At 37.7% G+C, this 13,035-nt stretch overlaps 1 protein-coding gene across 2 annotated transcripts in view; it reads right to left on the bottom strand.

The window, feature by feature from the left end:
• The window catches only part of LOC131036459 (transcription initiation factor TFIID subunit 5), a 146,377-nt gene that overhangs the window by 18,368 nt on the left and 114,974 nt on the right, over window positions 1-13,035 (bottom strand). For both annotated transcript variants that reach the window (XM_057968350.2, XM_057968349.2), the window contains exons 13-15: window positions 7,494-7,646; window positions 7,295-7,371; window positions 5,877-5,993 (exon numbers count right to left, since the gene is read on the bottom strand). In XM_057968350.2, the coding sequence (XP_057824333.1) occupies window positions 5,877-5,993; window positions 7,295-7,371; window positions 7,494-7,646 (347 nt within the window). The remainder of the gene's footprint in view (window positions 1-5,876; window positions 5,994-7,294; window positions 7,372-7,493; window positions 7,647-13,035) is intronic.

The raw sequence follows: 13,035 nt of genomic DNA, 5'->3' as shown, positions 1-13,035 counted from the left end.
TAAAGCAAGAACATATCAACCTACCCCCACCATGCCCAAAGAACAAGACTTTCAGTGCAAACAAGGAAGAAAAAAGGGGTCTTCTAAGAATTTCGCTCTGGACCCTTTGGAAGGGTCAGGAGCGAAATTCTTCCTTGGGCTCAAATCCTGACTTCATTTTCACATTTCTTCACTCCAAATAAGTGTTTTGCCTTCACAAATGCCTAGGAATAAGCTAGTTCATGGCTTTGGGCAATGTAGAGTGTCTTATAGAGGATTTCACTCTGGACCCTTTGGAAGGGTCAGGAGCGAAATTTTCATTTTAGGCTCAATTCACCTTCAAATTGACTTGACTTTGCCTTAGACTTGATCCTAGATCCATTTCCTTCCAAATTTGCTCAACCATTCAATGACTTAGGTCCTTTGTGAAATTTCGCTCTGGACCCTTTGGAAGGGTCAGGAGCGAAATTTGACATTTTAACCTCTCCGTCAGGATTCTTTTATGGAATATAACATTTAAGTATATCTTTCTTCTTTCTTATACTTTAAGTTATATTCCATATATACTGTGAGGATGTTTGAGAATGGTTTCGGACCTCCAGGAGTTATAATGCAAAATTTAGTTTTTGGAGGATTCTTCAATTTTCCAGACAGTCAAATTTCAGGATCGGGATGACATTCTAGACTTAGCCAAATTTCAGGACATTTGAAGATCAGGATGACATTCTAGGCTTCATCACTCACCAATTTGACTTAACTCAGACCTTCAAGGATGATATTCACTCACCAAGCAAGACACAATTAGCAACAAGAGCAAAACCAGGCCCTACGAAAGACTTTCAAAGAAACCCTAACCCGGAGCATCCACTAACTCACTATGTCCTGGCCGGCAGTTTAGAAGGGTATTTGGAATACCATCACATGGAGTCAAAATCACCAAGCCACCAGACAAGATGACAACTAAGAAGGATAACCTCCTAAAACGAGTATAACACAATGATTTGATGTCGAAGACGTTGGATAGCGTGTGGAACAATAGCAGTAGTGGAGAGGCAACGAAAACTTTTTGGCGAAAGTCGAATGGAAATGCATTTTGGACCTGACAAAGAGTCGCCTCACTAGAGCAAGTTGGGTATCAAGCATTGCCGTCTGGACAATCTACTTGGTGATTGGGTTGAGCAATGGAAAGGTTTTCAATTGGGCAGTGGTGTTGTGACCATTTCACACATCGCCCCATTGCAAATGGGGACCCCCTATTTTTGTTTTTTGGGGTTTTGCCTTGGCGACGCAACTGCTAATCACCAGTCTTTGTACAAGAGTTTTTAGGTGATCATTGAGCTCAGTCAACGAAATCATGCTCAGAATAGTGGCTGAGCACCATCAAAGTGCTTAGAAGGCTCAAAGGATGAAAAACGCAACTGCTTAGGGTCGGATTTGGACAACTTCCTATTATTGTGGGATTCTGCTTTTTTATTTTTGGCACTTTGGGACCAATCTGGGAAATAGCTTTTTCGTCTGCTTTTTTGCTTTTTTTAGCTTTTTTGAAAGTTGACCTAGGATTGGGTCACTCAAGTCATGGCAACAAGGTTCCTATAATCGAAATAAAAAAAAACTCTCCAAACATGAAAAGCAATGGAAAATCATTGAAAAATTCATCCAAGTTCTCATGGCAAAAAAGTTTCTAAATGGAGATGGACATGTCTCAAGCCGGTTCAAAGTTTCTAAATGGAGATGGACTCCTTCTGGCTGGCAACACTTCTGGATGGCATGATCAACACTCAATGTTTTAAATGCTCCGACGACTTTTGTGACTTGTGTACCTTCTTTTGTGGAGCCACAAGGGTGCATTTAATGATTTTGGCAGGATTTCCATCAAGAGAGGTATAGGGCCATGCTTGTTGTGGTAACTTATGTCATGTCTGCATGCTCTGACTTTGGAAGGTCAGTCAATCCACCCTTCTCAGGGTTACTTTTCCAGGGTATGGCTAGGTTGCTTGCACGTACAGAGGTCAAGTGCATGTACTTCCCTACACTCCCAGACTGACATACAGGGGTCATGATCACTCTTGTAACCTTTTTTCTATATAAAGGTTGTTAAGCCTCATTGTAAAGGGTTCTCTCCCTATTGGCTTGAGCTATTCTATGCTCTTTCACTTCTCTTGTATTTATTTTTGCATTTATGCAACTGTAAGTTTGACCATTGGCCTTATAATGAATTGAAATCACCATTCTTGTCTTTCTTCAAACTTATGTATGTTGTGTATGTTTCCTTACCTTCATCATAGGTGTATGTTTTGTGGCTCTTCTCTCATTTATGCTGTGTTAACTTATTTCTGAGTGTGACTTGTGGGAAACCTTCTCCCCTCTTGACATTCAGTGAATTCTAACCTCCATACATGCATTGGGGTCACTCATTCAACTGAAGTTTGTGCATCTCCAAGGTGTTTCAGTTGATTCTTTGTGTCATTTCGTGTAGGGAGAGAAACAATCTCTTCTTGGTGCATCACCTCTTTTTATTTCAAGCAATTCTCTCTTCCCTTTACCTCTGTAAGTTTTTAGGGTAGACTTAGGAGTAAGTTTTGAAGTGTTGAGTTGGTTCGACACCTGCACCTAGATTGAGAAGGAAGTCGGCCTTCTCCAAGATTCAACCCACTTGCGCAAGGTCCCACACTTCGGGGTTGTTTCCATGTTTCACAAGGTCGCTGAGTTGATAGCTCAGCAAGGGTGAAAGCTTTTGTGATAACAATAACCTATGAGTTTAGTATAGGATAGTAATATGCTAACACACTAGGCCCTTGAAATACAATAATGTTTTAAGTATCCAGCAATTACAATGTACTTTTACAGCATCTTGAACTAGACATTGTCGAGAGTTTTAGAAAGCAAAACCCAATAGCTGTCATTTTTTAAAAGAACTCTAGTCAATTATGTGATCCTAAATGTTTTCTAAAATCCTATAACTAAGCACTCAATTATGTCACATATCCACATATGAAATCAATGCATTATATCTCTTCTCAAAATTAAGGATGGTCAACAAGTCAAACAAACTAGAAATTTAGCGCAAGTATATCTTTGAAATCTCATAATTACAAAAACCACAAAGCTAATCCAACAAAACACAACTGGATAAGGAGAAATTTCAACATATTGGAAAACATGTTCCACAATTCCATCTATATGATGCAAAGAAACGGGACTCAGACTCGGCTCGGACTCGACAAGGCCGAATCGGACTCAGACTCGGGACTTGGAGTCAGACTCGGCTTCAGACTCGGCTGGACTCCGGAAAGTGAAAAACTCAAGAAATTTTCTAAGATTTAAAACTTGTTTCAGGCAGCCTTTATTGAAGACACCTTAAACACACAATAACATCATCAAACTCGGCTCATTTGATTACATACACAAGTACACATCAATCACATAAGCATAAATGCAAATTGTAGCTGAAGGAAATAACAAACATAGATATATAAATATTGTCCTGGATGATTCAACAACCATAGCCGCTCCCCGTGACACCATGCCATGCTCACCAACATCAAGAACATCCATGTCACTATGTACCTCTGAATCTCCTATCTGTGCTCATGCTCTTCGCTCCTCCTCTGCCATGGCTACAGTCTTAGGCTCTATATCTACCAACTCGACGAGTCTGGCGAGTTTGCTCGCCAGACTCGGACGAGTCCGAGTCTGAGTCCCAAAGACTCAACGAGCATGGCTCAGACTCGAACTCGCCGAGTTTAGGCGATTCATGGCAGTTTTCGTTTCTCAAATATGATGTAATGTCACCTTCCATGGAGTAGTCAGAAGCATAGATTGCAGACTTTGCGAGTACTCGCCAAAACTTGTGGGACTTGCCAATCCTAAAGGTGGCCAAATCAACTCACCGCAAACTTGTGCGGTGAGTCCACCCTTGTTTCAGCGAGAACTCACAAGAGTTTTGGGCAAGGACTCAAAAAGTTTGGCATGGGACTCACCAATTTTGGAGAACTCTTGAGTTTGCCTAAGCGTGGCTGAGAGCTTAAAAACACAAAAAAAAAAACTCATTCGCTTTGGCTCAATCTCATCCAGTTTCAATCATCCAAAAAAATTATTGGCTCTCTACTTGGGTTTTTCTCACATCTAACATCTTGTGCAACTTATCACCACTGCCCCTCAACCCCATTAGGGTCTCCACTCCCAAACACCCATTAGTTATTGAGTATGAATTATAAAATTTCTAATATGGAATGTTTTAAGATCATATGGTGTGTAATGTTTGAATTATGATACATTAATAGTCAAATTAGGTTTTAATGTTCTCTAAATGCATTATTTTTTTGTAAAAATAAGTCTTTTTAGCTGTCCTGAATCTGAGTCCTATTTTGGGCTGCAGAGTCCGCATTGAGTCCTGAATCTGAGTCTCTTTTAACCTATTTAACCCCTGTAGCCTAATGTTGGGTTTTGTTAGAAAATAATTTAATCAACTAAATAAAGTTGTCAAATAGAGTAATTTTCCAAATGACTTTATTTTGCTTAATTTAGAAAGCTGACTTGAGTGTTTTAAAGGAGCAAATATTATAAAGTTACTTTACAAAGGTGCTTTATTTATTTATTTTAAGGGAGTAATTAAAAGTACCTTCAGGAATGTTCTACAGAAAAATTACACCAGGTGATTCGGAAGCTCATTTGCATATGTTGGATTTAATTTTCTTTGTGAAAATTGAAAGCTTTTTGTGAGAGTAAACCCTAGGACAAAAAACCCTAAGGGAATTGGTTTTGGTGGTGAGACATCTACCCTAGCCAATTAGCAAGTGGAATCACACAGGTTTCACGCAGGTACTAAATGACTGAAGATAGGATAAGTTTTTGAAGGTTTGCAGGCAAATAAAAAATTATGGTTTCTCCAATTTTTGGATAAAAGAGTATTATTTTGATTATAGATCATAAGTCAACCAAGGTGAATGCTAGGAAATGAATTGGGACAGCATGGTTTGAAGATTTGTTGCTGGCCATCAGTTTTCCTCCATTGCTAGGTGCAAATATTGGCCATTGCTGGGCATGAAAATTAACCATTGCTAGGTGCAAATACTGATTATTGCTGGGCTTAAGTTGAATATGGTTGGGCATTCAAATACATAGTGCTGGGCATGCTATTTTGAGAAATTTTAAGGCGATTGGAGGCATTATCTGCTGGTCGCTGCCATACCCGGAAGAGGCATCTGGGTTGCAAGTGATTAATAGGAGTATTAGAAGGGCCGTATGAGTCTTTACAGACATTTTACATTGCTGAGCTGAAAGGAGCATTTAGCATTTGAGGATCATAATACTTGCGTGTTGGGAGACTGGGCAACAGCTGAACATGAGTGTGATCCTCCGTATTCCTCAAGAGATCAGGAAACAAAATAATATATACATCTGCTCAGTTATTCATAACAGCAAATTGTATTGTTCGCATTTCTTTCTTTTCCACACATATTGAATGTATGGCAACTATTTGACGTAAAGTTCCTTTACCAATGAATGTTGAATAAGTTTGGGTGATGAAACTATGTTCCAAATTTTTCAATAAAACTTTCCCAGCAGTTGCAAACAGAAATTCTACATATTTCAGTGCATCCAAAAAGTTTGACAAAATATCTATGTATCAAGCTCTTGAAAATTGGGAAGTTATTGGCAAATAAAATTGGGTCGGATCATCACATATGATCTACCGTATCATCCATTGTAGTAATGATATGGCATATTAACATTCTTATCCAGTACTAATATTCCAGAAAGCATGACGAAATATAAATCTCTATCAATAAAGAATGCAATTTGAAATGAAAATTAGGATAATGACAACTGAGATTTTAAATAACACACCAACTAGAAAGGATAAAAACGCAAAAAGGCCACAAGTTTAAACTTACATCAACATCGGAAAGATGTCCTGCCATGATCCGTAAAGGATGGATTCTGTCCATTGACCAAACTCTGGCAGTTCGATCATGTGAAGCACTTACAAAATAGTGTCCCACGGGACTAAACTGCATCCACCAATGTCAAAGTCAAAGGAAAAATGTTTAAAATGTTGTCAAATAAAGTAATTTTCAAAATGACTTTATTTTGCTTAATTTAAAAAGGTGACTTAAGTGTTTTAAAAGGACAAATATTATAAATTACTTTATTTATTTATTTTGAGGGAGTGATTAAAAAGTACCTTCAAAAATGTTCTACAGAGAAAAATTCTGAGAATGTTCTAGATTATGCTTCTGAAAATTTCACATATAAAACCATATAGCATCTTCACAATAGCTCAACCTAGCAACCTAGCCCCACCAACGCAACTAAGGATGTAAATTTCCTATGACTGTCACGGAAACTAAAGATTCTACTTCACCACCAGTAGTATAAAATCCTTACTATCCTAATTATGAGCCATCTACACTCCTCAAATGGATAGCGCACAATGAAGGATAAGTATATTTGTTTGAAGACTACAACTATATCAAAATAGTGATCTGTAAACTAGGATGGTTATTCCATACACCGTTCATCAATTTATAGAATTGCATTGAGGACAAATTTGACTAGAATGTTGCTTCATTTTATTTTTTAAGGTGAGGGCTACAGTGAAGTATGACCTACACCAACAGATTAGAACACGTTGCACAAAGAATATTTAGCCATCAAAGGTGAGTAGACCTTTCATTTTTTCAAGTTTTAAATAATTTTGTGTCAAAAAGCATATAAACATCTTGCCTTGAGCAGAAGTGTGTGTCAATCTTTTTCCCTAGCCTAAGAACCAAAAAGATAAGTTTTTATTCCAAGTATATTTGTATTCATACTTAAAGACACACCTTTAGTTTCATTTGGTATGTGTTAATCACCACAGAAAACACACCTATACAAATTGTAAATAGCAAGTATATATTGTTCAGAATCTTCAGATTAGGTTCATTCTTGTCACAAACAGCTTCCCCTGTTGATTTGAAGAATGGTTATATAACGTACACACCGATCCATTTTGTGTCACATTGAAAGGTGCAAATTTCAATGCTAACAAAGAGAGAACCATAGACTGCGAAAGTATGTATAATGTAGTTGTATAAGAGAGGATATCTATTTGCAACACCACATTTTTCCTGATTGAAATTTACAATGTCTACAAGTTACTTTGTCATGCCAGAAATTCTATAAGTACAGCACAGCAGCTGAAACATCCAGTAAGACAAGAAGATGAACATTGGACAATTATCTTAACTCTTAATTGCAATCAACATCCATCTCATTTTTGCCATAACTGCAAGAGAAAATGAAAAGCATAATTTTTTTTTAAGTTTGATACCTGAACATCCCATACAGCATAATTGTGTCCTTTGTAGCAGACAAGATTTGCATTCAGCTTGGAACTCCATAATCGAACTGTAATAGCAATTAAATCAGCAAAAAAAAGCACCAGTTTTTTGAAGTCCAGAAAAGCACAAAACACTCTGATTGTTATAGAAATGGTGTAACAAAATAAATCAATGTTAAGATGCAAAAACCTGTATTATCTGCCGATGCAGATAAAATGTATTCCCCTTCAGGACTGAAATTTGCTGCATAAACAGGTCCAGCATGACCTTGCAATAATGTGTAAGATCTTTTTCCAACATCTAAACCTGCCGAGTGTTCATTTTGACCATCAGCAACTTCTCCTGTATTAAGCGTGTAGAAAATTAGACTCATACATGGTATAATATGGCAGATTAGAGAGCCTATTAAATCCCAGAGTTATAACTCATTATTCAATGCATGCAAACTACAATTATTAATAAAACCTAACAGCATAAGGTAAACTCGGGAGATTTAACATGATACCTGCATGATGACAGACAACCAGAAGAAATATCATATAAGATTATAGTTCCATTACATTGATGTTAGCATAATTAAAGAATGATGAATACATTAAAAACCCATTTAATTCTTCTTTCTTAGCCTAGTACTTATCTATTGTAACTTTCTTTGAGACCCATTGACATGGTTTTTCTTACCTTGACATAATTTCCATTCTTTCTTTCATGTTTCTTTCTGATAAATAAATATATATAATTGGTATAAAATACCACATGGAAGTGGGTAAAGAAAGTGCAGCTGAAGTGGCGAGGGAGAGTCTATATTGGGAAGAGAGGTGTCAAACATGACAATTACAGCAGGGGTGGGGGTTTGCAGATCATAAGAGGTAGAGAGTTCACTCAAAGCAACGGATTTGAAGGCTGAACTACCTAGCTAGAGCATGGGTACAGAATTTAGATAACTACCTAGCTCCAGGACCTATGGCTGAAGATGAGGCAATTAAGTTTGCCACTTTACATTTGGATGGAGTTGCACATGATTGATGGTACCATGGCCTTATCACTTTGGGTCATAGATCAATCAATGCTTATGAGGAGTTTACTAATAAACTCATTGAAAGATTTGCTAAGAAGGATCTTGATTTGCATTGTAGGGAGCTAGCACAGCTGAAGCAATACAGTACAGTGGATGCATATATAGCAGATTTTCAAAGGCTCTCATTTATGGTTTCAGGGATTACATAGAAGATTTGTGGTATTGTTTAGTGAGGCACTCATGGAGCCATTTAAGGGGTGGGATTAAAGTATTTGATCCTCCATTCTTGCATGAAGCTATGAAGAAAGCAAGAGTATGGAGTAGGCTAGACCTAAATCAAATTTTCAATCTAAATCATTTCCAAACAATAATTTCATCCTCAAGCATCGTCTCGGGAGGACGGAGTTGATGATGAATCATGCCTCTTGCAGCAACTTGTTTGTCTTGAAAAACATTTGACGGTTATTCTATTCGTACTTCCTCCATGATATCTTTCAGCACCCCTTCGAATAGCATGATGATGATAATGTCTTTCAATGCCCCCTCGAATTGTTCTTCATACCTGGGCTCACTTGTGATAACTTGCAATTCTTTGTTCAATATCTCCATATGATTGTCTTCCTTTCCAAGACTGTCTGAAATCTCTTGCACTTCATTCTCAAGGATCTCCTTTTGTAGGAATGAAAATTCCTCAAGGAATGAATCCCCTCCTTCCTCGATTGCTTGCTCAATACTTTGATCACCTCTTGTCACTAATTGAACATTCTCAATTGTTTCTCCAACTTTCATTCCATTGTACTCTTCTTCAAGTGCTAGGTATGGAGAGCTATCCATTGCAATACATTGATCATCAAGTTGATTTGTGTTATCGGCTTGCAATTGGCTCTCTTCACTATCGGGTGATGTAGCAATGCCTTGTTCATATGTTCTTCTAAATTCGTCTGCAAGGTGTGCACTCCAAGATCTATTCGCAATACACTCTTCCTTAGATAAGGCTTGCATTCCAAACTGATCTATGACTTGGTCGATGACCATTTTACACAATGAGCAAGTAAATTCGAAGTGGGGTGCATTGTGAATCTTACACCACAATGGTAGCAATATGCTTTCTAAATGCATTTCACCATTTAGGACAAGTTGATTTTCAATCATCCCAAAGAATCCTGAAAGAGGATCATTGATTTCTGGAATACATTAATTGCCTTCTTTTGCTTCTGGTTTGGGGACATCCCAAAAGAAGATCTTTCCTTGTACTACTGATTCCATCCTTGATAGGTATATCAAGCAATGCATTTCATCATGATTATTTGTCTCATGGATTCTACATAACTCTGGTCTTGAAAATTTTGACAATCTCTGTGGGTAAAGTTGTGCATTCAGTCTCCACCAAAGTTGAGGAATATCAACTTGTTTCTTTATCTTGGCAATGTTGTTTCTGCTCCATCCAAAAACCTTTATCTTTTTCTTTTCTTTTTTTGAATTTTCTGATTTTTTTTTTCTTTTTTTCTTTTTTTTTGGATTTTCTCCTTTTTCACTTTTTGGGGGATTTTTTGGAATAAAGTGATCCTGCAAATCTCAAATCTGACTTGATTGCTCAACTAGTTCCAGCTGCAAGAAATGCTTCCTTTCCTTGCAAATCCAATTGACGATCCAACAATCACCTTCTTTGATTGTTCAAGCATATATTCACAGTCATGCCCTCCTAATTTTGTTGAGCATGGAGGGTGAAAAAAAAGGCTATAAGATTACTCCTCACAAATATGAATTGACTAAGTCACACGGTTCGAATCCGAATTCGAATTCGACAGACATGAAATTCGGATGAAATTCGACAAGGGAAAAATTCGAAAAAAAATTCGGATAAAATTCGCCTTCTATAATTTTGTTTATTTTTAAATATATGTATACTTCTAATAAATTATCAGAATAGAGACCCTTGTTGGAGAAAATCCGAGGGCAACCCAGCAGTTGCAAACACCCATGACCCAATAGATACAAAGCATATACAAAGAATACCCACGACCAGCTGAGTTGTGTTTAGAGGCAGATAGCAGTGCTTTATAGAGGAAATTCCCGTTGACCACGCAAGGCAAACTTACAATCACCAAATCACTAGTGGTATGGATACATGAATTTCATCATTAATCATTCGCAGATCCTTTCATTCATCTAATTATTCATCATCTAACATGAAGATCCAACAAAAAACCATGCCCTTGTAAAGAAACAACACATTCCACCATAACTCCAATGAAAAGTAAGTTTATGTACAACTTTGGCAACAATTTCTGCCTTTTCCTCCTACTCTACTCTAGCTGCTATCTACTATTCACTATTAACCTCCTATTAACCTTTACAAATGAGAGAGAGAAGCCTTTTATAGTGCTCCTTTCACAAATGAATGACTTGGATTGAATCCATATCAATGGCCGAGATTCTAAGATGAAAACCTTAGTTAGGGTTTGTTACAACAAACTCCTTCTGGCCAATCAGAAAATAACATTTGGGTTCAATATAGAATGTGAGCCAATGAAATGTGAGGGTAGGTAGCTCAAAGTTCATGCCTCCATATGATGAGTCGGGTGCATTCCATCTAGACATGCTAATGTGGAACCTCTTGATTGGCAAAATGATGACTAGAATGACACCTCAGTTTGCTTGTAGACTTAATAGATTGTCATGAAGGAATGTTGAGCAATATCTCTTGATACTCAACATCTCAACTTCACTCAATGTGATGATGATGGTTGATCCTTCCTTATTCATGATCTTCAACCTCATGTTGTGGAATCCCTGGTTTATTGTGACCTCCTTGATCATGTTTGATCTTGAAATTTCTTGTCTTTGACTTCAATTCCTTGGTATAGTTGCGAAATCCTTTCTTTTGAGCTTAGATTCCTCTTGTTATCCTTTGAAACTTCTTGCATCTTCCTTGAATGTCTTGAATTTGTCTTCCTTGAAGTTGTGATGGTGCTGACTCGCCTTGGAATGTAGAAAATTCCTTGCCTTGAGTGTGTAGAACATGTCTTTGTTGTTTCTCCTGCATCCTTATGCTTCCTTTGTATTCACAATCATACCTGCGAAAGAAGAAAACAGAAATTAATCTCTAATTACATCATTTAAAGCATTAGGTTAACTTCTCAAGATCCTCCTAAAATCTGGAAATGATCACTTAAGGGCTAAAAATGCATGATGTTGGTCATGTTTACTGTGATTCACATCCTCAGGCCTGAGTTTACTGTCTCTTTTAGGTCTGATCACTTACACTTCACCTCTGATTTGGACAATTCTGACCTTGATTTGATGCTCCTAATCCAAAAATATGTCTGATAATGCTTGTGAACTTCGCTGATGTTGGAGGTAGATGAATGAATTTGCCTTGCACCTGATCAAATTCGTTGGTTTTGTTATGTTCTTCACTGGCTTTGCTAATGGGATTCGCTGCTCTGCTCTTTTGAGGAAGAAATTTGTTTTGTTTAATTGATCAAATGATTGATTTCGACTTAACATTTATAGGCTTTTAAAGAAAGGGGTGTGTCTTTTGGTTATAGGCCGACTTCTAAAGGCTTAAATAAAATTAATATCATTTCACTAAGTGGCCAACTTGATTTACAATTAACATATTTTCTTTTAAATTCAAACTTTGGCGTCAAAATGTGTTTGTTCATGCTGCTGGGCGTGGTTATTGGAAGTTCGCTCCTAAGAAGGAGCAAAGGAAGTAAATTCGGTCCAAAGAGGGAGCAAAGAAAGTGCAATTCATTCTCCATCCAACTTGCTCTTAGCCACTTTTTCATCAATGTCTCTTTTCATCAACTCATGTCTTAAAGTTTTTGTTCTCCATGCGTGGAAATGCATCAAATTATCTTCAAAGAATGTCTTGGAAGCCATGTCACTCTCATGAGGGAGTAATGGAAGTCAAATTTGCTCCAATTGAGGAGCAAACGAAGTGACTTCTAATCACCATCTCCAGCAGCTCTTTATCGAAATCTCCATCAATTTGATCCTTTCAATGATCAAAAGTGAGGTTGCATTCAAGGTGAAGGCTTTATATTCGTTCTTCAATTAGTTGAAATTCACCAAATCACCCAGTATGCAAAGAAAGTGACTTCGCTCCAATGAGAGAGCAAAGGAAGTCACTTCGCTCCTTCAAGGGAGAAAAGGAAGTCACCTCACTCAAATGAGAGAGCAAAGGAAATTTGCTCATACCTAGTCAAACTTTCAGGTTGCTGACTGAAAATTGAATTCATTGCTTGACAAAGGCAGCATATGATGATCAAAGGGTGTCTTAGACTTCTTAGAAGGCAAGGGGGGGGGAAGTTCGCTCCTAAGAAGGAGCAATGGAAGTAGGTCCACTTCCTTCCATTGGCAAAGGAAGTAGCATCACTCCTGTCAAGGGACAATGGAAATTTTCATATACTTAACCAAATTTTGCCCTGCGACCTGCCCCTCAACAAAGTGCAATCAGACCTCTTGGATGGTAAGGAAATTTTGTATAATTAGTGAGATTTCATCCAAGGGATTCATCTATCGAACCTCCTCACTAATCTTGTTTAATTGATACCTCGTCTCACATCACCTCAGTTCCCATCTCACAATTTGCTTCTATGAGATCAAGGAAGTGCTACCAATGCCTTGGAAGAGCAAAGGAAGCCACTATCAGTGCCTTAGTCATTCATTTCATTCCTAGCCCTGCAAGCAAAAGATGAGTCATCC

This window comes from Cryptomeria japonica, chromosome 7, assembly GCF_030272615.1.
Source record: "Cryptomeria japonica chromosome 7, Sugi_1.0, whole genome shotgun sequence".
Taxonomy (NCBI): Eukaryota; Viridiplantae; Streptophyta; class Pinopsida; order Cupressales; family Cupressaceae; genus Cryptomeria; species Cryptomeria japonica.
The sequence above is the reverse complement of the archived record's forward strand: the minus strand, read 5'-3'. Positions and strand labels throughout refer to the sequence as shown.